The sequence below is a fragment of the Dermacentor albipictus genome, chromosome 1 (assembly GCF_038994185.2).
Source record: "Dermacentor albipictus isolate Rhodes 1998 colony chromosome 1, USDA_Dalb.pri_finalv2, whole genome shotgun sequence".
NCBI classification, from domain to species: Eukaryota; Metazoa; Arthropoda; class Arachnida; order Ixodida; family Ixodidae; genus Dermacentor; species Dermacentor albipictus.
Genome location: NC_091821.1, coordinates 204,166,199 through 204,191,799, shown reverse-complemented (window position 1 = coordinate 204,191,799; position 25,601 = coordinate 204,166,199). Strand labels below are relative to the sequence as shown.

General features: G+C 46.2%; 1 protein-coding gene across 2 annotated transcripts; it reads right to left on the bottom strand.

Moving 5' to 3' along the window:
* Window positions 1-5: 5 nt before the first annotated feature.
* On the bottom strand, window positions 6-21,771 carry LOC135896940 (peptidase M20 domain-containing protein 2-like). 2 transcript variants are annotated; one of them, XM_065425481.2, is made up of 7 exons: window positions 21,440-21,771; window positions 20,574-20,722; window positions 19,930-20,079; window positions 14,232-14,373; window positions 11,262-11,504; window positions 1,098-1,264; window positions 6-481 (listed from the first exon to the last, which is right to left on the bottom strand). In XM_065425481.2, the coding sequence occupies exons 1-7, from the start codon at window positions 21,453-21,455 to the stop codon at window positions 299-301; spliced, it is 1,050 nt and encodes a 349-aa protein (XP_065281553.1). In that variant the 5' UTR covers window positions 21,456-21,771; the 3' UTR covers window positions 6-298. The 2 variants fall into 2 exon arrangements, with proteins under 2 accessions (XP_065281553.1, XP_065281552.1); XM_065425480.1 differs by lacking the exons at window positions 1,098-1,264; window positions 21,440-21,771 and adding an exon at window positions 20,883-21,139.
* Window positions 21,772-25,601: the final 3,830 nt, after the last annotated feature.

Here is a 25,601-nt window from a genome sequence, read left to right as displayed (position 1 = left end):
GAGAGTCTAATAACAAACAACCCATAACTTTATTTAACCACTACGGTACATAATGAGCCTTCAATAACCGTTGCTAGTATCAGTGAACACCTTTGCCAACCAACATTTTACACTTATAAGTGCATTTTTTATCGCAGGCAGTATCAACCACTCTTATGGTATAGAGACTTCAAGGATGGTTATCAGCTGCGATTTGATCGTTCCATGTCAGCAGCAAATGCTGCCTTAGCTTCAGGTATGAGCACATCCGGGTTGAGCAAAATGTCAAGGCATGCTAAAGCCATGGCTTTAGCAGCAACTAGTGTTGGTGGCTGAGCAGATGGATGGCCTGCAGCATCTGTGAACTCCTTTGTGTGGTTTGGTCCAGCTGAATCAATTCGGTAAATAGGGTGAATGCTGGGCACTGTGTGGCACACATCGCCCATGTCAGATGAAGCCACAAAAAGGTTGGCCTCACTGTTGCCATCATCAAATTTAACACCTGCCAAAAGAACGGAGGAAAACACATTACTTGGGATAAGTGTACATGCCGTAACTCTATACCGCTGTTCAGAAAAGCTACTTCCTCGTACAGTAACAACATTTCCATAGAGCAAAACTATTGCAGCAATTACGTATGTGCTATAGGTATGTACAGTTTACTGCAAAAGCTCAAAGAGCATGGGGGCTGTGGAAAATAATATTCTCAGCCACAGCATGCATTCAGGAATTTGAAGATACTATCTGCACTTGTGTGTACAAGCTGCATGCTTTTGCCATGAAGAAATGTTTGTTCCCTCAAGTGCTCTACACTTTTAGGGCCACCACTTTTACAGCCTTTTAAGGCCACCAATACAAGTGAATGAGACAACACACACCACATTTTTCTACTGTCCTTACACCATCTGTTTGTCACCTACAAATTGCTGGCAACAGTGAATAACAGCAATACACAGTTGATAACTGAAGGTTTATTTGTAAGGCTCCGTGAATCTTCAAAATTTTGAGTATAAATCAAATAGTCCTTGCTATATTATTCACATTTGATTAGAAAATTTACACTTTAAAATTAATTGAACATTAATTTATTTTCAAGTATAAGGGCTAACAACACTTACTGGAGTCTCGAGGGAGAGAGAGAGATGCAAAGGAGTGTTCTGACTGATTCGTAAGAGAGCTGTGATTTTTGTGCAGAGGCACCAGTTCTTGAGCAAGCACATGAGGCAGATAACTTCAGCTCGATAACTTCCAATCATTGACAAAGAATGCTTCGCTTTTAGGCAACCTGTATACAAATGTGTTGTCTTGATATAGGCAAAGCAATTTATTATTTAACTAGTATCACCATATTTGCATCCCTTTAAAACAAGGCTGCACAACTCAAAATCAGCAAGGGCCAAAACCAGCTTCTCTGGGAGACACACATGCCACAATTTGGCGAGAAATGCTGCACTTCTTTCTTGCAGAAAACTGTCTGGTATATTTGCACTCATTGCTGTTCTCAGCATACCTTATAATGTCACATTGGTCACTTAAGACCGAAGGCAGCTCTTGTTCAAAATTATCAAAGAGAATGTCAGATCACAGACGTATATCATATAGGTGCTCCCGGAAAGAGATGCCAGTTTCAAGACAATGTTAGCTGTGTTTCTGCATTTGTTGCTATAAGGTTCTTGCAAGGCCAACAAAGGGGATGCTTCTACAGCGTAGCATTTAGCTCCATCGAACACTGCAACCAAAGCTCATCCAACTGCAGCGTTTCGGCTTCACTGATACTAAATGGTTGCAAAATAGGTGGACGCTCTTTCTCTCGTCCTCAAATGACTTGAAACAATGTGGCACCAGAGCCACGCTAGAACACATGCTGTGGGAATGCCAGGGCTTAATACAGGACAATGAAAGAGAAGCCTCCATCGACAGCTTCCACGCGCGATGGCAGGCCGCGCTGCTCAGACCAACTCTGGGTAGTCCAGTGGGCCAAGGAAGCCGCCGAGAGGCAAGAACTCTTGACCGTAATCTCAGTGGGTGCCCCAGCCGGACTCACCGGACGCGAATCTTACTCACCGGACGCGAATCGTTCTGATTCGAAATATAGTTTTCTCACTCACTCTTCCAAAAGGTGCTCGACATAATGAAAATTTGGTGTTGCATAGTCTTCATGTAAATGAATATCTATCTATCGTTTCAAAAACATTATCTGATGATAAAAATTATTGAAAAAGATGCAGTTTTTGACTATTATACGGACAAAAAAAAAAATGGCGGCATTTGCTGTTAAAAGAGACAAGTAGGAGATACATCATCATAATCTGCAGCGTATTTTATGTCCACTGCTGGATGAAGGCCTTTCCCTTACTACAGTATACTGAGTTTGCACATTGCTCATCGCTAATACATCTTCATAAAACTGATCTACTTCATCATCATCGTGACTGGATGTTGGAGAGTAGGCTTGTACTACCTTTAATCTATATCTCTTATTAAGTTTGATTACGACTACTGCTACACTCCCATTAATGCGTAGTATTCATCAATGTTGCCCGCTATGTCTTTATGGATTAGGAATCCTACCCAGTGGCGTAGCTAGGTCGTCTGGCACCCGGGGCCCATAGGTCTTCTGTCACCCCCCCCCCCCCCTGATGTAGTCGAGGAAGGCGAGGATATAGACAATTTCCGGGTTTCAGCACCAGTACAGCCGCCTTGGATACTGCGCACGTTCCCCGGGTCCCCCTCTCCTTCGCTTTGTTTCCCAGAGATTGCGAATGCAGCAAATATACACACTGTTTTTCCTGCGCCAAGTAACACAGGGTGCTGCACTGATAACGTGTGATAAGCCCACGCGCACATCATCTGTCAGACTGTAAGGCTTGGCAGCCATACAAATGCGGCATCGTGGAAAATATGGCTCACGTCACAAGTAACAAAAATATCTTTATAATAATAAAGTTTTAATTACCAATTTTAGCAGCAATATTGCATTTGCAAAATTGAAGGCCGACATTCATATCTTGCCCAACAACAACTTCACAAAAATCGTCGTAGGCACTATGGTACGCAGTATTTTGTCTGTGTGCAGCCCTGAACGAAAACAAAAATTAAATTGTTTGTCAGTGACGCTGATCTCCCCACCCTATTAGAAAACGCTACCTGCCTCCCCGCTGCGCGGGCGCCAATGCTATGACAATTCCGAGTTCTCTTCATTCTGATCAATAAAGCCTTGTTTTCATTTGCTGCTATACGAACAAACGTGATTATCCGAGCTGCGGTACCACCGCAAGATTGGGAACAGAATAGAGCACGCTTTGCGTCGATTCTTGGCGTCACCATAAAAAAAGAAAGAAAAGGCCGCGATGATGCCCGTGCCAGCGAAAGCTTGCACTACTGTTGGTCTGCACTCGCAATGGAGAGGATTAAGGGATCAACGTCACTGGTCCACTATTTCATATTTCTTTCGCTGCTGCCATATACTGGGCGCCGTCCACAGTGCCAAAGTACTGTAGGTTGTAGTACCCAAAACGATTTTAAGAAGTTTTTGTTGAGTTAATAATATGACTTTGAGTCCTTAATTCTTGAATTGAAGTGCTTCCTCGATAAGTACTAATTACGGGATTATTAAGGATATGGTTATTACTTATCTGCCATATTTTTCGTGCTACCGAGTTCCTAGTAATCACAGAACGACATAACTTCATAGAATCTCGATCGGAAAATATCCTTACGAAATTCGAATTTTTTAAAATAAGATTCTGTGCAGCTGATACAGACACTGTATTTGTAACATGAAGTCACGCAACAACAACAGTTTTCTGAAACTTTCGAGGTTAAGAAGGAAAGCGCGAAACATAACGGCAGCTTTCGCATCGGCTTCTCGGAGCGAGCGGGAAGGGGGAAGTAAAAGCGAGCCGGACATCGCGGCGGGCCCGCGACTACAGCCTGTCGAGTCATACGCCGCCAAACTCTTCGGCCGAACCGAGTCTGAAGAAGATCCAGAGAATCCCATTCGCGACTTTTGACGGCCCCACTTATGCAACGTCGCTCTCAACGAACACTTCGCCGTAAACGCGAGTGCCCGGCGCGCTGGTTGAACGCCCTCTTGCTGCTGTCTTTGTTCGACTTCGCTGCGCGTTCTGAACGGAAGAGGGACCCAAGAGCCCCAACGCCTTACAACGCCTCACTGTATGTTTAGCGACTCCTGCTCCCAGCATGAACGCACAGCACGAGTGCACCCCACATGAAACGTTCCGCAAATGCGACTAGTTTAGCGACCATTTCGCGAATAAAATTTTTTTTAGCCCGCACATTCGTGCAATTCTTTCGTGGGGTGTTGATAGAGAAGAAGAAGGCGCATAACCGGTGGGACGCGCTTCGCATCGGCTTCGCAGTTTTTCGATGACTGTGCCGGATCATCACCTTGTGCTACAAGAATTCTTGCACCACGTGTTCCGTGTCGTCATCAGGACCACGAGGATACCTGCCTTTAAGGTAGGGGACCATTTTTTGGGACTTTAAGGACGATTGTGTGCCCACCCAAGGCGAGTCGTCGCTAAGCCTAGGCTTGCTCCGCCGACCGCTTGGCCTAGCCACCGCGGCCGACGGGCGTGGAACGCACATTATTCCGAACTCTACCTGCATCATGGCCACTCCCATGAGTGTTGAAATAGAGGGGGAGGATATTCACCCCGAAGAAGTAACCAGGACCCTGGGCTGGCGCATCGCCGGTGAACGCAAGTCCCGACCACGTCAGCGAGACCTAGGTCTACCCAATGCACTTCAATCAAAACCCTCCGGTGCCGGTCGTAGACCCGCGAACGCCAAAGATACGTTAATCAAGAGAGCGCGCATGCCTGCACTGCCCCGAGACGATACCAAGATCGTGGTGAGACCACGCGGTGGTCTGAATATCAGCAAGGTCGGCCATATGGAAGTTGGCCGCGCAATTTACGCTGCGGCGGGAGTCACCAAAGAAGAATGGATCCGGGACGTGATATGCCCAAATTACCAGCAAAACATCGTTGTCATCAGTACTTCAAAAAGAGAAAATGCTAACCGGTATGTTGCAGTCACCAAGATTGTCGTCCAAGGAAATGAGCACGAGGTCAGCGCCTACGAATCGGCCCCCCATGGCATGACCAAGGGAGTCATACGAGGCGTCCCCCTCGGAGACACGGTTCAAGAAATCAATGAGAACATCGTCAACGAATATAATCCCACTGCTGTAGAGGCCAACCGCATCGCTAACACGACGTCTGTGGTGATCGCCTTCAATGGACCCAAAGTGCCGAACTACGTTCGTTACGGGGGCCTGCTCGCCAAATGCTCGTTATACAGAAAACAGATAGATATCTGCTATCAGTGCGGTTGCCTGGGCCACCGCATGGATGTTTGCCCTGATCCAACAGACCGGATCTGCCGGGGATGTGGTGCTCGAAATCCCGATGAACAGCACAAGTGTACCCCCAAGTGTGACCTCTGTGGAGGAGAACATTTGACCGCAGACAAGGTGTGCAGAGCTCGCTTCAAGATCCCGTACGTGGTACGGAAACGCCGGTGGGAGCGGAAAGATACCAACTACACGCCCGCAGAATCCTCCAAACCGCCACGTCGGGAGGGAGCAGCTCCGTCAGGGTACCGGAATCACTCTCTTTCCTGTGAAGGCGGACGAGGGCGGAGCAGCAGCTGCGCCTCAAAGCCGGGCTCGAGAGCGTCGTCGCCGGGTGACGTGGCCGGCAGCAGCTGCAGCGGGCGCCGCCGGGAGTCGCGCTCAAGGTCGAAGACCCGGAGCCAGACACCGTCGAGGAACGCCGCTAAACAGGTGGGCTGGGCAGTTAGATCTCCTATCGCTCTTAGCAACAAAGATTTCCCTTCCCTTCCCCAGACTCCCAAGAAAGATTGTGAGGAATGCATGCAACTCAAAGCGCTTGTAGTTAAGCAAAATGAGCAAATCAGCGCGCTTCTTGCACGCATGGAGGCATTAGAAAAATCGAAAAACAGCGAGGATGTCACAAAACGCAAAATTGCCAAGAGGGACGCTCAACCGGAGCCCCCGGTAACAGCAATGGAGGCAGAGAAAATTGAATCGAGTCCGTCTGAGGAACCGGCGTGGGCCAAGCCCATTGAAGCCCTCACCGAGATGGTCACACAGCTTGCCAGCCAAATCGGCCTGATAACTTCCAAGATGGCCAAGTTCGACGCGCTAGAAGCTAATGTCAACCAGCTTATACTAACCACTCAAAAAGCTAAAAAGGGAGCCCCGTATGGGAAACCGTGCATGGCGAGTAGTCTCACGACTACCAACCTGAGCCAAGATGGCGGCCAGGCGTAAAAATAGGAAGGAAGATACAACGATCTTAGCCCAATGGAACTGCCGAGGAATTAAAGACAAAATAGGCGAATTACAGCAATATATAGATAATGCGGAACACAAACCGGATATCCTTGCAATTCAAGAAACGAACTCGCGACCAAAACTCGCGGGGTACGTCACATACACCGATCCCAGAGAGAAAAGCACAGCCATCCTAGTCCGAAACAACATAGCTGCAACGCAGCACATTACCATTCAGAGAGGGTGTGAACACGTTCTCTTGGAAATTCACAGCAGAGGCATAGGAAGCAAAAACAACATCTTTATACTCAACGCATACTGTCGGCCCTCCAAGAAGAACCTCGACATAGAGGGCACATTACTAGACAGCAAGAGAGAGGCGGGCAGCCGACCCCTATTGATATTAGGAGATTTCAATGCGCCTCATACAATATGGGGTTACAAATTTTGCTCCAAGAGAGGCAGGGTGCTGGCGAACCTCATAGATCAGCACACATTAGCCCTACTTAACGAACCAGACACTCCCACCCGCATGGGCACAAGTACAACCCGGGACACCACTCCAGACCTTACCCTGCTGAGTGGAACCTTGGACGTGTCGTGGCAGAACACAGGCGCGAACCTGGGGTCGGACCACGATATCCTCAGTATTACGATCAGGGGGCCCGCCTTCAAGGCCCGAATGGGAACAACAAAGATAACTGACTGGGACAAACTTCGAAAAAGGCAAGCAGCCGATGAAGACGAGGACACGAACAGCACCAAATCGTATGGGGAATGGGCTAAGGAACAACTCGAGCTGGTAGACAAATACACCCAGAAAATTGCGACCACACTGCAGACACCCTGTGTGGACGCAAAGCTTGCCCACCTTTGGGAAGCACGACACAGCCTCACCAGACGCTGGAAGAAACAACGACACAACAAGAAACTTCGCAAACGCATCCATGATCTCAACAAGCAAGCAGCTGAATACGCGTCCAAGCTGTGCAGAGAGAACTGGCTGAGCGTGTGTGATGGACTACAGGGCACCCTTTCTACCAGGAAGACGTGGTGCCTCCTTCGTCACCTGATCGATCCTCTCGGCAGCAAGAGCGCCACTAATCGAAGCCTCACACGCACCCTCAACAACTATACTGGGGGTGCCGACAAACTCATCAACGACCTGAAGGCCAAGTACCTGAAAACGGAGAAAGGTGATATCGCACCTCCCGACTACGCAGGACCTACCAATGAAGCGTTAGATAAGCCATTCACTGACACCGAGTTGATCTCGGCAATCTCCGAGAGCAACAGGGGCAGCGCGCCGGGACCCGATTCCATTACCTACAAGTTACTTAACAACCTCGAGCACAAAGCCCGCAGACAGCTGCTCGAGTATATGAACCGGGTCTGGGAGTCTGGCAATCTTCCACACGAATGGAAAGAGGCAGAAGTCCGCTTCATACCCAAGCCTGGGAAGACACCTCACATCGACAACATGCGACCGATATCCCTCACGTCCTGCGTGGGGAAGGTCATGGAACGTATGGTACTCAAGAGGTTGCAGCGACATCTTGATGCCACCGATCAGATGCCAGAGACAATGTATGGCTTTAGGCAACACCTGGGCACCCAGGATGTTCTCGTACAACTCAACGAACTGGTAATTAAGCGAGCAACGAAGCAGGCGCCGCGAGCGATACTAGCGCTAGACCTCACAGGGGCCTTTGATAACGTCACACATGAAAGTGTCCTCCGCAACCTGCGCAACACGGGTTGTGGAGTGAAAACTTACAACTACATCCGAGACTTTCTTCGTAACCGAACGGCAAGGATCAGAATAGGAGAGGAGACATCCCAACCGATCTACCTGGGGGATCGAGGAACGCCTCAAGGTTCGGTCCTTTCCCCCCTCTTATTTAACATGGCTCTCCTGCCGTTGCCCAAGCTTCTCGAATCAATAGATGGTCTGGGCCATGCATTATATGCCGACGACATCACCCTCTGGACTGCGTGGGCAGGGTCGGATGGCTGGATAGAAAACACGCTCCAAAAAGCGGCTGACACGATCAACAGCTATGTGAAGACATGTGGCCTTTGCTGTTCGCCTCAAAAATCGGAGCTGACCATTGTCAGACCACGTGCATCACGTACACAAGCAGAAAATATAGAAATCACTTTGGAAGGGAACCGGATCCTCCCGGTACCACAACTCAGGATCCTGGGCCTCCTGATCCAGGCAGACGGCAAGGCAACAGCCATGATTAGAAAAATGAAGCTCACGTCAGACCAAATCTTGAACATGATCAGACGAGTGGCCAACAGGTGGAGGGGTCTGAAGGAATCGGACACCTTGCGCCTCGTTGAGGCCTTTGTTATATCACGAATCGTCTACGCGGCGCCGTACCTGCAGCTCCTCAAGAAGGACGTCTCACTACTTGACGCAATAATCAGGAAAGCCACGAAGCAGGCCCTGGGTATTCCCATAAATTCATCCACGACAAAATTACTTCAAATGGGAGTCCACAACACAGTAGCCGAGCTCGTAGAAGCCCACCTATCCAATCAAAGGGTACGCCTTAGCCAGACCAAGGCGGGCAGAAGCGTCCTCCGCAAGCTAGGATGGCAAGAATCGCACTACACCCGCCACAACCAATTACCCGAAAAGTTGAGTGAGAAGTTGGAATGCAAACCACTACCACGCAACATGAACCCCACAAGGCATGCCGGACGACGCGACGCCCGCGCAAGAGCCATCTCCAGGACCCTGGAGGAAGACGACACTGTTTTATATACAGACGCCTCTCTATCGAAACGCTCCACGAGGGCAACAGTCGTGGTCACCGGGCTAGAAAAGCTGGTCACCTGCGCATCAATCTACACTCCGTCTTCGGAGGAAGCAGAAGAAGCAGCGATAGCTCTCGCACTCCTGCAACCAAACGTCACCAAGATCGTCACGGACTCACAAGCTGCATACAAGAACTACAGATCTGGCTGGGTGTCCCTTGGGGCACTAAAAATTCTTGGTAAAGCTACGCCTCCTAAACAAGCAATCGAATTAGTTTGGGTCCCAGCTCACTCCTTAGTTGAGGGCAATGAATATGCTCATCAACAGGCCCGAGCGCTAAACTCCCGGGCCAACGAGGAGGAGGCAAGGGGATGGCAACCCATCACAAATTACAGAGATATATTCTGATATTACAGGGACGGCAGGAAGACATTCCCGCACCCCCACCACTCCTTGACCAGAGCCGAACAAACAATATACAGGCAAATCCAGGCAGGATCCTTTCCCCACCCCTGCCTCCAGAACAAAATGTACCCAGAGAGATATAAGAACACATGTCCTCACTGCAATGCATTAGGCACCCTTCGGCACGTCATAGGAGAGTGCAATTTTTCCATAGACCACCCCCCCACCTATACCCATAACTAACCCCCCTGCTATCCCCACTCTTTCCGAGCGATGGGAGATCATGCTGTCCAGCTCCGCCCTGGAAGACCAGCTCCGACTGATCCACAGGGGCCAGGCGGCCCTGGAAGCATATGGAGCCCGCGAAGAGGGAGCCACCCCATCAGACGCTTAACGCGTTTCAGTTCATAATGCACCAGTAAAGTTGTTTCTCTCTCTCTCTCTTGATAGAGCTGCAGCCGACAATTCTGCGGCGCAACGGATCGGGTGCATGAGCTCGGGGTACTGGATACCGGAGCATTCTTTGTAATTTGCGCCCAGTGAAGCCGGCGGAAAGAGGGGTGTCTTCAGGCGTATATGACACGCGTATGAAGAAGTCAGCCCACAAAGCATTGGTCACTTTATTACGTGCTTCTTTAAATGTCTAAGTGTGGCATGCTGTTTGTATCCTCCTATAAACACTATACAAAAGCTCGACCGACACCATTGGCCCAAGTGCTACTAGATCTACAAATAACCTTGACTAACACTTACTCACGGTGCATTATCGTGTAAGAAAACATTTTTGAACATTGAAAAGTCAGGCGGACAAAGGCAAGAGCACTAATTTATAGCTACTGCTGCCTAAGATCATTCAGTCGAAACATACTGGGAAAGTGCGTGTTCAACTCATTGATATTGTTGCACTCTTTCTGCAGATAACCAACAGTTTTGGAGGTCGCACACCTTCCTTATTCTCAACAAAAGATGCCATGCTCCAGCATCTTTTTAATTTTAATGCGCTTGACACCGTCCGCCTACAGTTAATGTTGGGTAGCTTGTTTGGCACCAATATTGTTGTTTTTCTCAACATATGATGATGCACTGATAGCAGCAACCAGTATACCACAGTGGTGCGACTTCCATCCGCAGGCTGATAATAATGCACTCAGAGGCCTGTGGCCTGTTTGTCGTGCAGCCCTTCTTTAAAACAATGTGCAGTGCTATAGTATCACACTTCTCTCCTTCAATAAACACAACATTCCATGTGCATCTGGTGACATGCTGTTCCCTTGTTTCATTACTGCCACTTTTCAAGCTACTTAGTTGACTGGATGTACAGTTGCGAATGGCATCACATCCATATATCAAATAATGTAAATAGGCCTCATTATTGTACCAAACTAAACTCCACACAATATTAAATTATTCTATATTCGCCATTCGAAGATTATTTTTCTCAAATATTCATATTCACTTACGAAATCTGACTATTCGAACACTCCTACTTATTCGCCAAACAGATGAAAGTTTTTACCAAATGGTATGATCACAGCATGACGCCACAAAGTCAAAATGATAGGTGAAGGCAAAATTTTTGGCACACAACAATTTTCATGCACAAAACAGACACTCAGACAGAGATACACATGTGGCCCTTGCAACAACTGTTAAACAGTTGATACCCATAATATGCCTAACTTTGCTTTGATGCAGCCTCAAAACTCTGCCTCTGCATACATGTAGGTAATGGATTGTAGCAAAGAAAAAGAAGTGATTCTGAAGCACATTTTCAGAACATACCAAGTGTTTCAGCATGCTTCTTGTAAAGTCGTGCGAGCACAGAGTTGGTAACAACTGGCTTGAAGCTAAAGGACCGTGTCACTTCCATGGTACAACCTGTGGCTTCAGCACCAGCAGAGATACAAGACATGACCTTCTTGCGCAATTCAGCCATCATGCTCACAGTGGGAGCACGGTATAAGATGTCCATGGCAGAACGTTCTGGGATAATGTTAACTGCTGCACCTCCATCAGTAAATATAGCTGCATACAAAAGTAAAAATCCATATAAATAATTTTAAAATTAGCGCACTATTCTAGTGAACTTGAAATGGATAAATTTTAGGAAATAACGATTGTCACTCCCAGTCTAATTAAAGTGACAGTTCCGCAGATATTATACTTCACTTATTCCCTTCGAAAAAAACTAAATCCAGACTCCTCACATTATGTTTTGAGCGGTTTATGCTCATTTAATTAAGCACACATTCCTGAAAAAACACTATTTGCAAGAAGCCCATTAGTTCTTTCTACACTCTTGGTGGCATGATAACACAAGCCAATCACAAATGAGGTGCTGGTGATATTGTTGACAGTTGACGACTATCCTGGCTCAGGGCTTAGCTTCATTAGGTAAGTGTAACTAGCTAACGTTGCCCTACATGTATGTGGGTGAGAAGGCGCATGCATAAAAAGTACTCAACACAAGGCTCTTGAACTCTCACTTTTGAGTGCACATAAAAGGCTGGCAGTGGAGGTAGAGTGTCATTTTGCAAACCAAGGAATACACCAGCTCAAGAACCAATTGATTCTAGCACATACAGATGTATCCCATGTCCATCCCTTCATGCTGGGGTCATCACATGGTTTCAAAATCACCTCCTGGGACAGAGTTGGGGGGCCACTTAAGGTCTGGATTGTAAATCACAAGAAGCCATACTAAAAGGAGCCCAGGCAGTGTTTCACAAGAAGCATTTGATCAGTGTGCTACTTGAGAGGACTGGTGTAGGGACTTGTTCATTCTTGCATTTGTTTTGAAGCCTCCAGGGTACAAATTTGACGTAAGTAGGCTTGCTATAAACATGGAATGTAAGAGGGTTTTACTGAATTTTGGGATATCACAGTAGTATCAACCAACTACACACATGTTACTGACTTGTGGCTCATAGCAGTTCATGCCTGTGCTGATGAAGTTGACAGCCATTTCTACTCCCGAATTTTAGAAATACATTAATTAACCCATCAGAATAGGGCATACAACATAGTCTACAGCATACATGCAAAACTGATATTCACGTTAGCATCTCTTTAAGCATCCATTGGAAAATGAAGGCCCCTACCAAGTATTTCCAATTGCCCGCTTCCTACATCCCCCTTCACTCATTTTGTCCAGAGGGAAAAGAAAGCTGGGCTAAAGTTCTATCAAGAAAACCTATCCACGTCTAGAGTTCCATCTAGAAGGAATGACTACTAGACTACTAGAGTTGCCCAAACAGCTTCACATATGCAATAGAAATGTGTAAGTTGAGCTTTACTAGCCAATGCATTACCACAATGTTGTACTCTATAATCATACTACACAACATCATAGCTGCAAGATGCTGTGCAATCGAATATGCAAACTTGAAAGCATTTTGACACCACTCTTTAAATCAATATATGTTTCGCATTTAACAAAAAATGTTGATTGCATTCAAGATTTCCACAGAAAGACAATACACAGCGTTACTCTATAGCATGGTTATGTACTTTGTGATATCCCTTTAGACAGTGTTGGCTTAATTGATTGATTGTTGATTAATTGATAGATTTATCAATTCAGTGATTTGGAAATGCAGTTACATGAAAGCACCATTCCCATGTCTTTCCGAGTGTTCCTCAACATACAATCTGTTTTATTCTCCCACACTGCCTTACGCCTAATCCCACCAGACAAGAGCTGATAAGGTGTGAAACGTACCATCAACCAGTGCACCACAGCTTTACTCCATCTCAGTAGAAGTTCCATGCAGCACTGTGGAAGCAGCAGGACTTAGCCAATATCAGGCAGTGCATACAGTGGCTAAGCTCCCTGTTTTCCCCTTTTTTCTCCTCCTCTTAGCCAATTGGAAAGGCCCCACAAAGTGTGTTAATCCGCACTGCATTGACTGCTAGACATCTGCTTGCCATCCTCTTGATCCATACTCCCCGAATCAGTAAGTCTGTTGATGCAACAAATGTACTGGTGCTGTACAACATAAGACGTGTTCACATTAATGCGGTAGTGGGGTGTGGCATTATCTATACCCTTTCTCAGTACTTCTGTGTAGCCTCCTTAGCCAACAGCAAGGGCAAACGCTCTTCTGTTCATCTGCACTCATCTGCTTGGCGTCTAGTAGCTGCTTACTTGCCACCCTGCCATATCTGTTATGTTCCAAGACCCATTGGTACAGCGAATACTTGCTAGCATTTGGTAGGAATGTCGTTCACTTGATAATTGCAGTCATACTAGCACTCTTCCCACATTTCTTTTCTTTTGGCCGTACTAAACAAAACGGGGCCTAGTGAGAAGTCCCGATAACAAGAACACTGCCATCAATCAACAATTATAACTGTTCTACTGCCTGATACTGTTGTACTGCCTTAACTCCTTCGTTACACTAGGAATGTGAACATTATAATTCAAGACATAGTAGTTGGAAAGCATAATGCAATACATACATATATATATATATACAATGTATACTGCGATCAATGGTGTTTTGGATGGATGTATTGCAGTAATAATTTCTCAATGCTGTAGAATTCATACATGAAACTTCAAAGAAAATAATAATTTGCTATTTTTTAGTGTACTTATTGAGTAAAAAAAAACTGAAATCTACAAAGTATGCACACCTTTTCTGTATTTATTTGTTCAAAGAGGTGACTTTAACCCATGAAGAAGCTCCCCCTTATAATGTCTTCGAGCCCTTAAGGTAAAACAAATGAAATGAAAAGACAAATGCATACCTCCTACACGACAGTTCGGCTTGATATGCTGTCTAAGATACGACAGACCATTGTAACACATGACTGCTGCATCCACAGCATTAATCCCATCCCAAGGGGCACCTGATGAGTGCGCAGCTTTTCCATGGTATGTTACACTGATCTGCAAAGAAAAAAAAAAGTCTTGTTAAACTTTTTCTTAAAAGTGCCTGATGGTAAATGAACCCTTTCCATGGTATGCTACCATGGGTCTGTGAAGAAAACATAATAAGAATTGCAGGTAAGCCATCAAAGTAGGATAAGAATTTTGTTGCTTTACTTGTGAATGTACTAGTAGTCTACCACGATTTGCATTATGTTAGTTCAGGATAATGTAAACAGCAACAGTTTTGACAGCAAAGTCCACAGCTGACAGCTTTTGTTGTTTTAGCAATTTTGTTGCTCTACTTAGCGACCTTTTGGATTTTTAATTTAGTGATCGGTGATTTTTTTTTAGCACCATGACAGAACAATTGGTGATATTTTCGTGACTTCAAGTCAAGAAAGTTATAGAAAATGATTTTTAGAACTCGCTTTATTATTCAAAAGCTAAAAAAAGGTGGCCAAAATTGCCTCTAAGGCACATGGGCTCTGTGATCATGATGAAGCAATGCTGGTCTGCAGACACGGAGGCTATACGCTGTGGTTAATTGTACCGCAGCAAATAGGCTTTACATTTTGCTCACAAAATAGTTTTTTTTATTCATAAAATCTGCTAGAATAGGTCTTAATGCTGCAGGTGCTGTAGTTTCACTAATTCTGTTCAATTAGTGTGCATTTGCAAGTGTAGTAGTAAATAAATTACCACAGCTTATTGCAATAAACTTTATAGTGAAGTTTAGAATGCAGCACGTGAATACTAATAGGACAGATCAACTGTATAAATGCGTACGTATAAGAGTGGCTGGACTGGCATGTTCAAACAAATCTGAATGCACCACCTCCATTTTTAATGGAGGTGGTGCATCCTTGCCCCACCTCCATGGTGATCGGTGGTAACTGTAAATGGTCGACCATATAAGTCAAGTCGGAACTTGGATCAAGAGCTAGTAATGTAGTATTTATCTGTATAATGACCATGTAATTATCGTTCCCGTGTAAACAATGACTAAAATCCTGTTGCATAATTTAGCTCTTCTAAAGTGTCAAAAACAAGAAAATCTGCAGGCATAATGTGGCCCAAGTGTATCATTGTGCTAGGAAAGTCAGTTGGCATGCTGGATTAGTAATTTTAAATTCTGAGGGTATGCAGGATTTCAAAACTTTCATGTTGCATTGTTTCTTTAAACATATTAGTACAGTAAATGTAATATACAACCTGCTGGTAAATTCACTGTTTATTCCTCACCTGCAAGGGTACTAGGTGAAACGAAACGTTTCGGTATATGCATTACACCATGTTACACTATATTTCAGTATTCTGAAAACACCTATATTTACTTGACAGTTCTAGCAAAAATTTTAGTGACCTTGGAGCAAAATTAAGCTAATTATTTTTCTCAGTTTAGCGACACAAATGAAAAAAAAGTTGGCAGCACTGCTTCAAGGTAGTATATGTATTGGCACTTGCATTCCTGTTTGCAGTGTGAACTTAATACACACACACAGAAAGAAACAAGTAGACTGGACAAGCGTATATTCTATATGCACTCATCCAGTCTACTCAGTATATTGGCTACCTGCTATGAAAAATTGCACTTTCAGGAATACAATGGTCACTGAGCAGCTTTGGAACAAACAATTGAAACCTTACAGAATGTGGTCTTTCTGCAAGGCTAACAAATGTGATAATATTTATACGGGAATAACTGTAGGTATACTTAAATAGCTTTTTAATGGCTTAGGGCATAATGGCGTTAATGGCACAGGTCTATTTAAATAGCTTTTTAGCCAATGCACACCAAACAGCGTTAGTTCCGAATCTTCCTTGACGCCCTCTTGTTCCAACATTACACACTGTCACATTAACCTGGCGGAAGAAGCACCTTATTGGTGTGGCTCACTTGTTCCAGAAAGATATGGTTTAAGGCGGCTGACGCGGGTGGTGTCAGAGGAAGATGAAGGCGCGGTTGCACCGAGTGGAGCCACTTCATGTGTAACAGGGATCACCTGGCGAAGGATGCAGTGAAAAAAAAAATTAAATTATGGCGTTTTACATGCCAAAACCACTTTCTGATTATGAGGCACACCGTAGTGGGGGACTCCGGAAATTTCGACCACCTGGGGTTCTTTAATGGGCACCTAAATCAAAGTACATGGGTATTTTCGCATTTCGCCCCCATCAAAATGCGGTCGCCGTGACCGAGATTCAATCCTGCGACCTCGTGCTCAGCAGTCCAACACCATAGCTACTGAGCAACCACGGCGGGTAGGATGCAGTGAGAGCCGGAGTATCGCGATAGGAGCTTTTCTGAAAGACTAAAACAAGCTGAGATGGAGACCAAACTAGAACAAGGGCACCTGGTTCGCCGTACACATCGTGATGGAGTTGGTCATAACGAAACTTCTGGCTGGTGTGTATGTGAAGCAGAGAGACGAATCTGGCATACTTTGACCACTGTGGTTATGGCGTCACGAGCTTACTCTGTTGGCGAGTCAAGTGTGGCGGAAAGCGAAGTTTATGTCATGGCGCGAGGAATTATAAGCAAACGTGAGAAATGATAGAGTAGTGTCCCAGTCATGATGATTGGAGGAACATACATGGTCAGCATGTCAGTTATTGTCCGGTTCAGACGTTCGGTCAGCCTGTTAAAGGGTGGTAGGCTGTAGCAAGCTTGTGTTTAGTTGCACATGATCAAAGTAAGTTGTCAATGACTTTGGCAAGGAAGTGTCATCCGCAATCAGTGAGAAGTTGAAGTGCGCCGTGGGGTAAGATGTTTTGAAGCAATTAGTCTATGTCTGTAGCGCAGCTGAGGGTTCTTGTAATGGCATAGCGGGTTATACAGCCCATAGTGACAGCAATCCACTTATTTCTGACATTCAATATTGGAAATGGTCTGAGGATATCAACGGCAATGCAAAAAAAAAGGGCGGTCGGCACGTCCAGAGGCTGCAGCAGACCAGCTGGAGGCATAGCTGGTTTTTTCTGGCGTTGATACAAATCACATGCGGTGGACACAGCGGTTGAGACTGGGCCAAAAAAAAAAACGTCGCTAAATGCGGTCATACATCCGTGAGACGCCAAGGTGCCCAGCGGTGGGAACATCATACAGTTGCTGGAGTAGTCTTTTGAAGATGAAACGGAATGACAGCAGCTCGGGCCCACCGGGGTGCGTGTTGCAGCAATACAGGGCATTATTCTGAAGCACAAACATGCGAAGGGATGGGTCGGACGGATCAGAAAGCAGGCACTGGATCAGCTGCCATGATGATTCATCGTGCCATTATTCAGCGCCAATGTCTTTAAAAGCAGAGAGCGAGAGAACACCGATTGGTGCAGCATTCACTAAAACAACTGGTGCATCGACAGGATAACAAGAGAGCCAGCCAGTGTCCTGATGTAAACAACATGACTTATAAACCACAGTGTATCTGTATTTATGGAGGCATAGGGCCCAGAGACATAGGTGACCAGTGGGATCCTTGAGTGAAGTCAGTCAACAAATGGCATGGTGATCGGTGGTAACTGTAAATGGTCGACCATATAAGTCAAGTCGGAACTTGGTCACTGCTCAAATGAGTGCAAGACACTCATGTTTGGTAATCGAGTAATTGTGCTCGGGCAGAGAGAGGAAGCAGCTGGTGCAGGCGATAACACGGTCATTGGAGGAAGAAGCTAACACGGTCATTGGAACAAGCTAACACGGTACTTGGAGGAAGAAGGCTCACAAGGAACATGAAGGTCTTCGCACATCCACGAACACTAGAGCTTTAAGAGAGCCCATGTATACAGGGGCTGTTAATCGTGTGCTAAAAATTACCTGGCCGAATTATTTTCGGAGTGTCTGTTTCAGCTAAAAACTGTAAGACTAATTTCAGGTTAAAAAGCGGTTCATTGCTAAGAAAAAATGCCGGGTGAAGAGATATATTTTCGCTATGTCTAGTAGGGAAATACTTTTCCCTTTCTGCTTATGTTGCAGGGCATTGAATAAGAACATGGAGGACTGTGAGAATACTGCCGCACTTACTACAAGTCATAAGATCCCTCCCCCCCAGTCAAGAGTGAGTACCGTAAGTGTGTCCTATTCTTAATCGGCAAATAAGTACATCATTGTACCATGCTGTTTTCTACCTTACACTTTGGTTTTTATCATGTGTAGCTTATTCAATGCTTGGGTATCCCACTCTCCTTGCCAATGATTTCTTAGTTTACAGCATAGAAAAGACTTTAGATGTGTGGAAGGGATGGAGATATTTGCATCTGTGTTGCTAAAACTCACTGACAAAGCGTTTTCCTCAGCAGCTACGTTGCCTTTTATACCTTTGTGGCCAAATACAGAACACAAGGCAATCACTTGGTTGCACACATATATGAAGATGAAGATGACATAGAGGTAATGAATGAAGCCGTAACTAGGTTGGCTTCATAGGCAACGAATGAAGTGGGAGGCAAAGCATCAAGGCAACCAGTAGGCAAGCTCTCCCAAGTAACAAAGGGCCTAATAAAGAAACGACAAAGAATGAAAGTGTCCATTTGGTTAACCCCCTTTCTTCTTGTTTATTACATAACGAGGGTCTCGAATCTGGCAACACTGATGCCTTGAGGTAGCATGTGTGGGTTTATTGACCGATTGCCTTCACCCAAAAAGATCACGTTCCTGTGACGCCTGCTGCTGAAAGGATGATCCACATTCGCCGCCAAGGTGTGCGAGTGATGGCGCTGGCTAACACTCCAAGGGTTCTACTAGGAAACAAATACCCAAGAAAGTGGATGGGGAAACGGTGCTGCGGCAGCTCAATTGGTAGAGCATCGCACGCGAAATGCAAAGGTTGTGGGATCGTTCCCCACCTGCAGCAAGTTGTTTTTTCATCCACTTTCACTTCCATTAATTTATCGTTTCTTTATTTCATGTATTAGGCACAAGTAATTTGCCCTATGTTGTCCTAGGTGTCAGTGTTTGTTGGCTTTTTATGATATGACTAATAAAAATCGGGCCCTTCGGTTAACCCCCTTTCTTCTCATTTATGCTGTTTCACTTGGCACATAAGTATATTAACTATGTCACTTTAAGTCTTCACCTTGATAACTGTGTGCTTCAATTGCTTGACCCCATTAAATATTTGGGTCTTATTTTAGACTAATTATTTCAGTCATTTTAGTTATTGCTGTCAATCACGGAGCTCAACACATAAAACATATCTTGACCAAGTAGTTCGTCTACAAAATATAGCATTGCACACATGACGTTTTCTAGCAATCGTGAACAGAGTTTCTCACTGCTAAGTCAGCTGCGAACTTTACCGTCTGGTTTTATGTCAGAAATGAGAACTAAATTATTACCTGTTTACCTCTTAGTCACATTGACTCAACTGAGAGTACTATAAACTTCAATTTACTGCCTACTCAATAATATGAAAATTGTTTGACACAATTTAACAGTGCAAAAATATGCAACTCCATTCTTATAGAGGTAAATATGGCTCACAACTTAGCAGTTTCTGTAAAAAAAGTTTGCTTTCACTCATCAATACATAGCAGCCACAAAGTGTTTATACTTATGTGCAGTTGTAAGGAACTTACATGGCCAACACCAATAAATAGTGGAACCAGTTCATTGCTTCTGCTGGGATGAACCATCATGGCCACATCTATGTCAGCGAATGCACCTGCATTAATCAGGTCAATTTTTCCACCACCACTTTCCTCTGCTGGTGTTCCAAGGACAACAATCTGAAGAGTTGGAAATAGAAGGTAAAAGTTTGTTTCAAGCAATCCACATATTCCATAAGTATCGAAGCAGAAGAAACAGCACAACCAACTAAAACACAGCAGGCACCAAGCAACTACATGCTTTAACAGTGAAAAGTATTAGCAGTGACAACTGTTAATTCCGTAAGGATATAGTGCCACTATGCTATCGGCGGTGATGTGGATTCCTTCTAGATATGTACACGATCAGAAGATTACAAAAGGTGAGCAGATATGCAGTGTGAAAGGCGACCCGTCACCAATGGTCGTTACAGGTTCGCTATCATGATCAATTCACGCGCCAAAAATGCAGCAGGTCATTTTCCCAAGGTCTCCGGCAAGCAGCTAGCAAAGCGCACCGCAACAGAAAGGCTCGACGTCGTCCAGCACAGAGCAGAGAACTAGTAATGCACATGAAAAGCAAGAGGATAAAAGGGCGACCCAAGGGTGGGCGCGCATTGCAGCGCGAGTGGTACCTTGCCCTTCAGCTTCGGATCGGCCCGCAACGCTTCCTTCACGGCCACTCCAGCGGCAAACCCTGCTTCAGCTATTAAGTTGTGCCCGCAGGCATGTCCAACTACAGGCAGCGCATCGTATTCGCATATGATGCAAATCACGGGACCACCTGTATTGCACACACACATACACACACGGCAAAACAAGGTTATGCTTGGACGTATGTAAGAGCAGCAGTGCTTCGCCTCCAGGGGTAGCGACGCACTACAGAAACAATTTAAAGAATAAAGCCACTATACAGTATGTGAAGTACAGATAATTATACAGACCTGACCCCACTGAATATTCAGCTCTAAAGGCAGTGCCCAAGTGATATTTTCGCTGGACCTGGAAGCCTTCGTCTTCAAGTGCTTGCGAGAGATAATCGTGGGCTTTCACTTCACGGTAATATAACTCCGGATTTTTCCAAATTGTTTGGCTTACAGAGTTTAGTTTCTCGCGGTACTTATCAATGGTGCTAACTATGACAGCCGACATGTTTGGTTTCTCGAAAATTGATATAGGCACTTTGCACACGGTACAATATAACCACCTCTCATTCAGGTACGCACAGCCCGCGATGTCGACGACCCAAGGCGACACTGACCTTCGCACTTTAGACCCTGTGCCAAGCTGTGCCTACTGTGCTGCTGTCCGTCGTCTGCGCGGTTTTGTGCGTGGATAGATAAGTGAACAACCTGCAACTAGAAACAGAATTGTTGCAAATGACCTGACCCTTCCACTTCTGGCTGGTTCGCTCTACACGGAATTTTACGACAAAACCAACATGGAAAAAGAGAAAAACGTTTTATCCGTTAAGCATCCGGTGACAGTGACCACAGCATACCACGGTAGTAGCCCATGGCTCGCTTCGAACGCAGTCAGTCGGCTGATGAACACGCGAAGAACAGCATAGACCTGTCCCACCAGTCTTCCAATGAAGCGAAAATACCCAGTTCGTTGGCGTCCAAAAACCGACGTCTATTACGTATTTCCGACTTTCTGCTTCCGCCTCATTTAACCAGCAAAAGCATAGCCTTTAAGATCCGCATTTTCTACAGGGTGTCACCTTGCGGGACGTAAACGGGGCGCGGCTTTGGACACGACGTTCGCGACATACGTGATAGTTTTTACCACTTTAGCATTGTGCATACCATAGAGTTTATAGGAAAATGTATGGTGCAGGCAGGTACCCAGCCCCCCCCCCCCCCCCTCCTCGAAATTAAGCTCCATAACCCCCCTCGGCCCCGCCACATCGCTACTGCAGCTATGGCAGTAACCACTCCTCACACACATCACAAACACACATGGGTGGATGGATGTTATGAGCGTCCCCTTTGGAACGGGGCGGTGGTTTTCGCCACCAAGCTCTTGTTATTATACTGACTGATGATCTACCTAGGCTAAAAAAAAAAGAATAAAACACTATGAACTCCCACAACCAAATTTTTTGCTTTGCATTTGTACGTCTCCGTTTTTTGTAGTTTTCCTACTTTTCTTCCAATCGCCTCTTACTAATCTCTATTGCGGACATGTTTACTTTTCTCCTGCTCTCGCTGAACCAAAGGGTTTCAAGGAGGCCATCATCATCATCAGCCTGGCTACGCCCACTTCAGGGCAAAGGCCTCTGCAATTACCCCGGTCCTATATGCAAATTGTGGCCATGTTGTCCCTGCAAACTTCTTAACCTCATCCGTCCACCTAACTTTCTGGCGCCCCCTGCTACGCTTCCCTTCTAATCCAGTCCGACCATCGGTCATCTTCCCTGCTCATTACATGACCTGCCCATGCCCATTTCTTTTTCTTTATTTCAACTAAGATGTCATTTTACTCGCGTTTGTTCCCTCATCCAATCTGCGCTCTTCTTATCCCCCCTTAACGTTACACCCATTATTCTTTTTTTCCATAGCTCGTTGCGTCGTGATCAATTGAAGTAGAACCCTTTCCGTAAGCCTCCAGGTTTCTGCCCCGTTGAGTACTGGTAAGACACAGCTGTTACGCACTTTTCTCTTGAGGGATAATGGCAAAGTGCCGTTCATGATCTGAAAATTCCTGCCAAACGCACCCCAGCCCATTCTTATTCTTATGATTATTTCGGTCTCATATGATCCGGATCCGCGGTGTTACCTTCCAACTGCGAGGGCTGGCGATCTCCGGGAAAGCGACCGTCGAAACCTGCACGGCCCGCTGCGGCGACTCGCTTTGTAAGGACGACAATGCGCCTCGTCCACAGCCCGTCGGCGCCAGTATGTCTAGACGCAGTCGGCGGACCAAGTATTGTTAGTGGATTCGCCGTCACCATCACGGTTTGTCTGGTGCGGGGGAACTCCAGGAAGATGTCTTGCGGCGCCGTCTCACGGGCCTTAGAAGTCGTCAGTCAATGGACAGACGCGGCGGCCACTGTCTCCGGGGTCAACTATGGGATCAAGAGGTGCCTGCTCTGGGCAGGACCCTTGTCTGCGAGAATCGGTCACCTCGGTGTGGTCAGTGAAACCTGTGCGAAAGTGACTACGATTACTAGGATGGCTACGATGACTTTGGACGCTCCGAATTGGTCGAAGGTTGAACGGCCGTTTTCTTTCACCTACGGATCTAGGGAGAACAGAGTGTTTATAAGCAGCCGTTGCGCGGCTGCTGGGTGTGCATTCCTCTTTCAGTCATGCTAGACTGATGAACTGTAACGTTCTCATGTAGATGCTGTAAATAAATCCCATATTCCTCGTTCTCGATGAGAACAAGTCTCTCGAGTCCTCAGCGTGGATGAGTTGGACGACGGCATGGGCCAGCTACCATTTATTTCATGCCCGACCCCAACCATTACAACAGGCTGACAGCGGTGAGATGGACTTTCCCGGTCAGTGCTTGGTTCTTGCTTTGACTCTCTAGGCTTCATTTTATGCATGGTTCTTCTGTTTAGAACAGTAGGGAAGCTGGATTGTTGATTGTTAGCTAGGTTTTGTTTACCTAGGTATGTTTAGCAAACAGGACCAAGGCAGTAAAACAGCAATCATGGAGTTAAGGACACTGCTGAGAGACGAATTGTTGATTGTTGGTGAGGAACTGGGCTCGAGGTACGCAAGGAAATGCTAAAATGGGAATTATTGAAGCTGATTTCCGAACAGGCCAGTGAGGAGTACATTGAAATTGGGTTAGAACTTCATAGCAAGAGAGAGAAACGGGACATAGAGAGAGTAGAACGGGACAGAGATGAACGCGAATTGAGAAAAAATTACCGACGATTACGTTACTTCCTAATGCGAAATTTGAGCGCAGCAAATAAGCTGTTTCACCTTTTCGATAGATTGAGGCAAAGAAATCGAGCAACACATGTATGCGCTATGACAGAATTTTTTTTTTATTTTCACACGTATTCCTTTAACAAAGACTCCACTAACAGTTCTTGACAGTCATGAAGGAAGCTTTGTGGTCGGATAAATAGACTGATATATGTTCGACTTGGTACACCAATGCTTGATTCTCAAAGACGTTCTCGGCGGCGGCGATGAGCTTCTGCTTCAGCCTCGCTTACTGCTGGTTGCTCTCGACGGCGGCGATGAGCCTCCGCTTCGGCGGCGCGAACTGCAGGGTCTTCTCGGCGGCGGCGATGAGCTTCTGCTTCAGCCTCGCTTACTGCTGGTTGCTCTCGACGGCGGCGATGAGCCTCCGCTTCAGCGGCGCGAACGGCAGGGTCTTCTCGGCGGCGGCGCTTAGCCTCTGCTTCGGCGACGCGTACTCTGGCAGCTCGTTTAGCAGCAGCAGCAGCAGCAGCAGACGGAGGACTTCCACCGGTCGTCTCGCTCATGGCTCAGAAAGAACTGGCAGATAATTTCGCAGTGGCGAACGGCAGCGGCAATTTCGGCTCGGGCGGTGCACATATACAGATCCGCCGCCACCGATCTGGCTCTCTGATTGCCACCGCACAGGGCGAACGGCAGCGGCAATTTCGGCTCGGGCGGTGCACATATACAGATCCGCCGCCACCGATCTGGCTCTCTGATTGCCACCGCACAGGGGTTGCATTGGAGGAGGAGCGAAGAAAGGAATTAAGTTCGAGCCGGCGCTTTGACAACCGGAGACTCGCAGGAAGAGGGGGGCGGCGTGTACACCCAGCGGCAAACGATGGGGGCAGAAGCGCGCGCAGCAAGCGGACAACACGATAAAGGGAGGAGGGAAGAGATAGCAGCGACTGACTGATGCCAGTCAGTCGTCAACATTGTTTGATTACGAGAAAGCATTTGATTCAGTCGAAACCTCAGCAGTCATGGAGGCATTACGGAATCAGGGTGTAGATGAGCCATATGTAAAAATACTGGAAGATATCTATAGCGGCTCCACAGCCACCGTAGTCCTCCATAAAGCAAGCAACAAAATCCCAATAAAGAAAGGCGTCAGGCAGGGAGATACGATATCTCCCAATGCTATTCACAGCGTGTTTACAGGAGGTATTCAGAGACCTGGATTGGGAAGAATTGGGGATAAAAGTTAATGGAGAATACCTTAGTAACTTGCGATTCGCTGATGATATTGCCTTGCTTAGTAACTCAGGGGACCAATTGCAATGCATGCTCACTGACCTGGAGAGGCAAAGCAGAAGAGTGGGTCTAAAAATTAATCTGCAGAAAACTAAAGTAATGCTTAACAGTCTCGGGAGAGAACAGCAATTTACAATAGGCAGCGAGGCACTGGAAGTCGTAAGGGAATACATCTACTTAAGGCAGGTAGTGACGGCGGATCCGGATCATGAGACGGAAATAATCAGAAGAATAAGAATGGGCTGGGGTGCGTTTGGCAGGCATTCCCAAATCATGAACAGCAGGTTGCCATTATCCCTCAAGAGAAAAGTATATAATAGCTGTGTCTTACCAGTACTCACCTACGGGGCAGCAACCTGGAGGCTTACGAAAAGGGTTCTACTCAAATTGAGGACGACACGTACAACGAGCTATGGAAAGAAGAATGATAGGTGTAACGTTAAGGGATAAGAAAAGAGCAGATTGGGTGAGGGAACA

Coding starts and splice junctions, on each gene's coding strand:
- LOC135896940 (XM_065425480.1), bottom strand. CDS start 21,090: ATGTCGGCTGTCATAGTTAGCACCATTGATAAGTACCGCGAGAAACTA. Junction 20,723..20,882: donor TGAATATTCAGTGGGGTCAG/GTCTGTATAATT, acceptor TGTGCAATACAG/GTGGTCCCGTGATTTGCATC. Junction 14,374..19,929: donor TATTTATTGGTGTTGGCCAT/GTAAGTTCCTTA, acceptor TTTTCTTTGCAG/ATCAGTGTAACATACCATGG.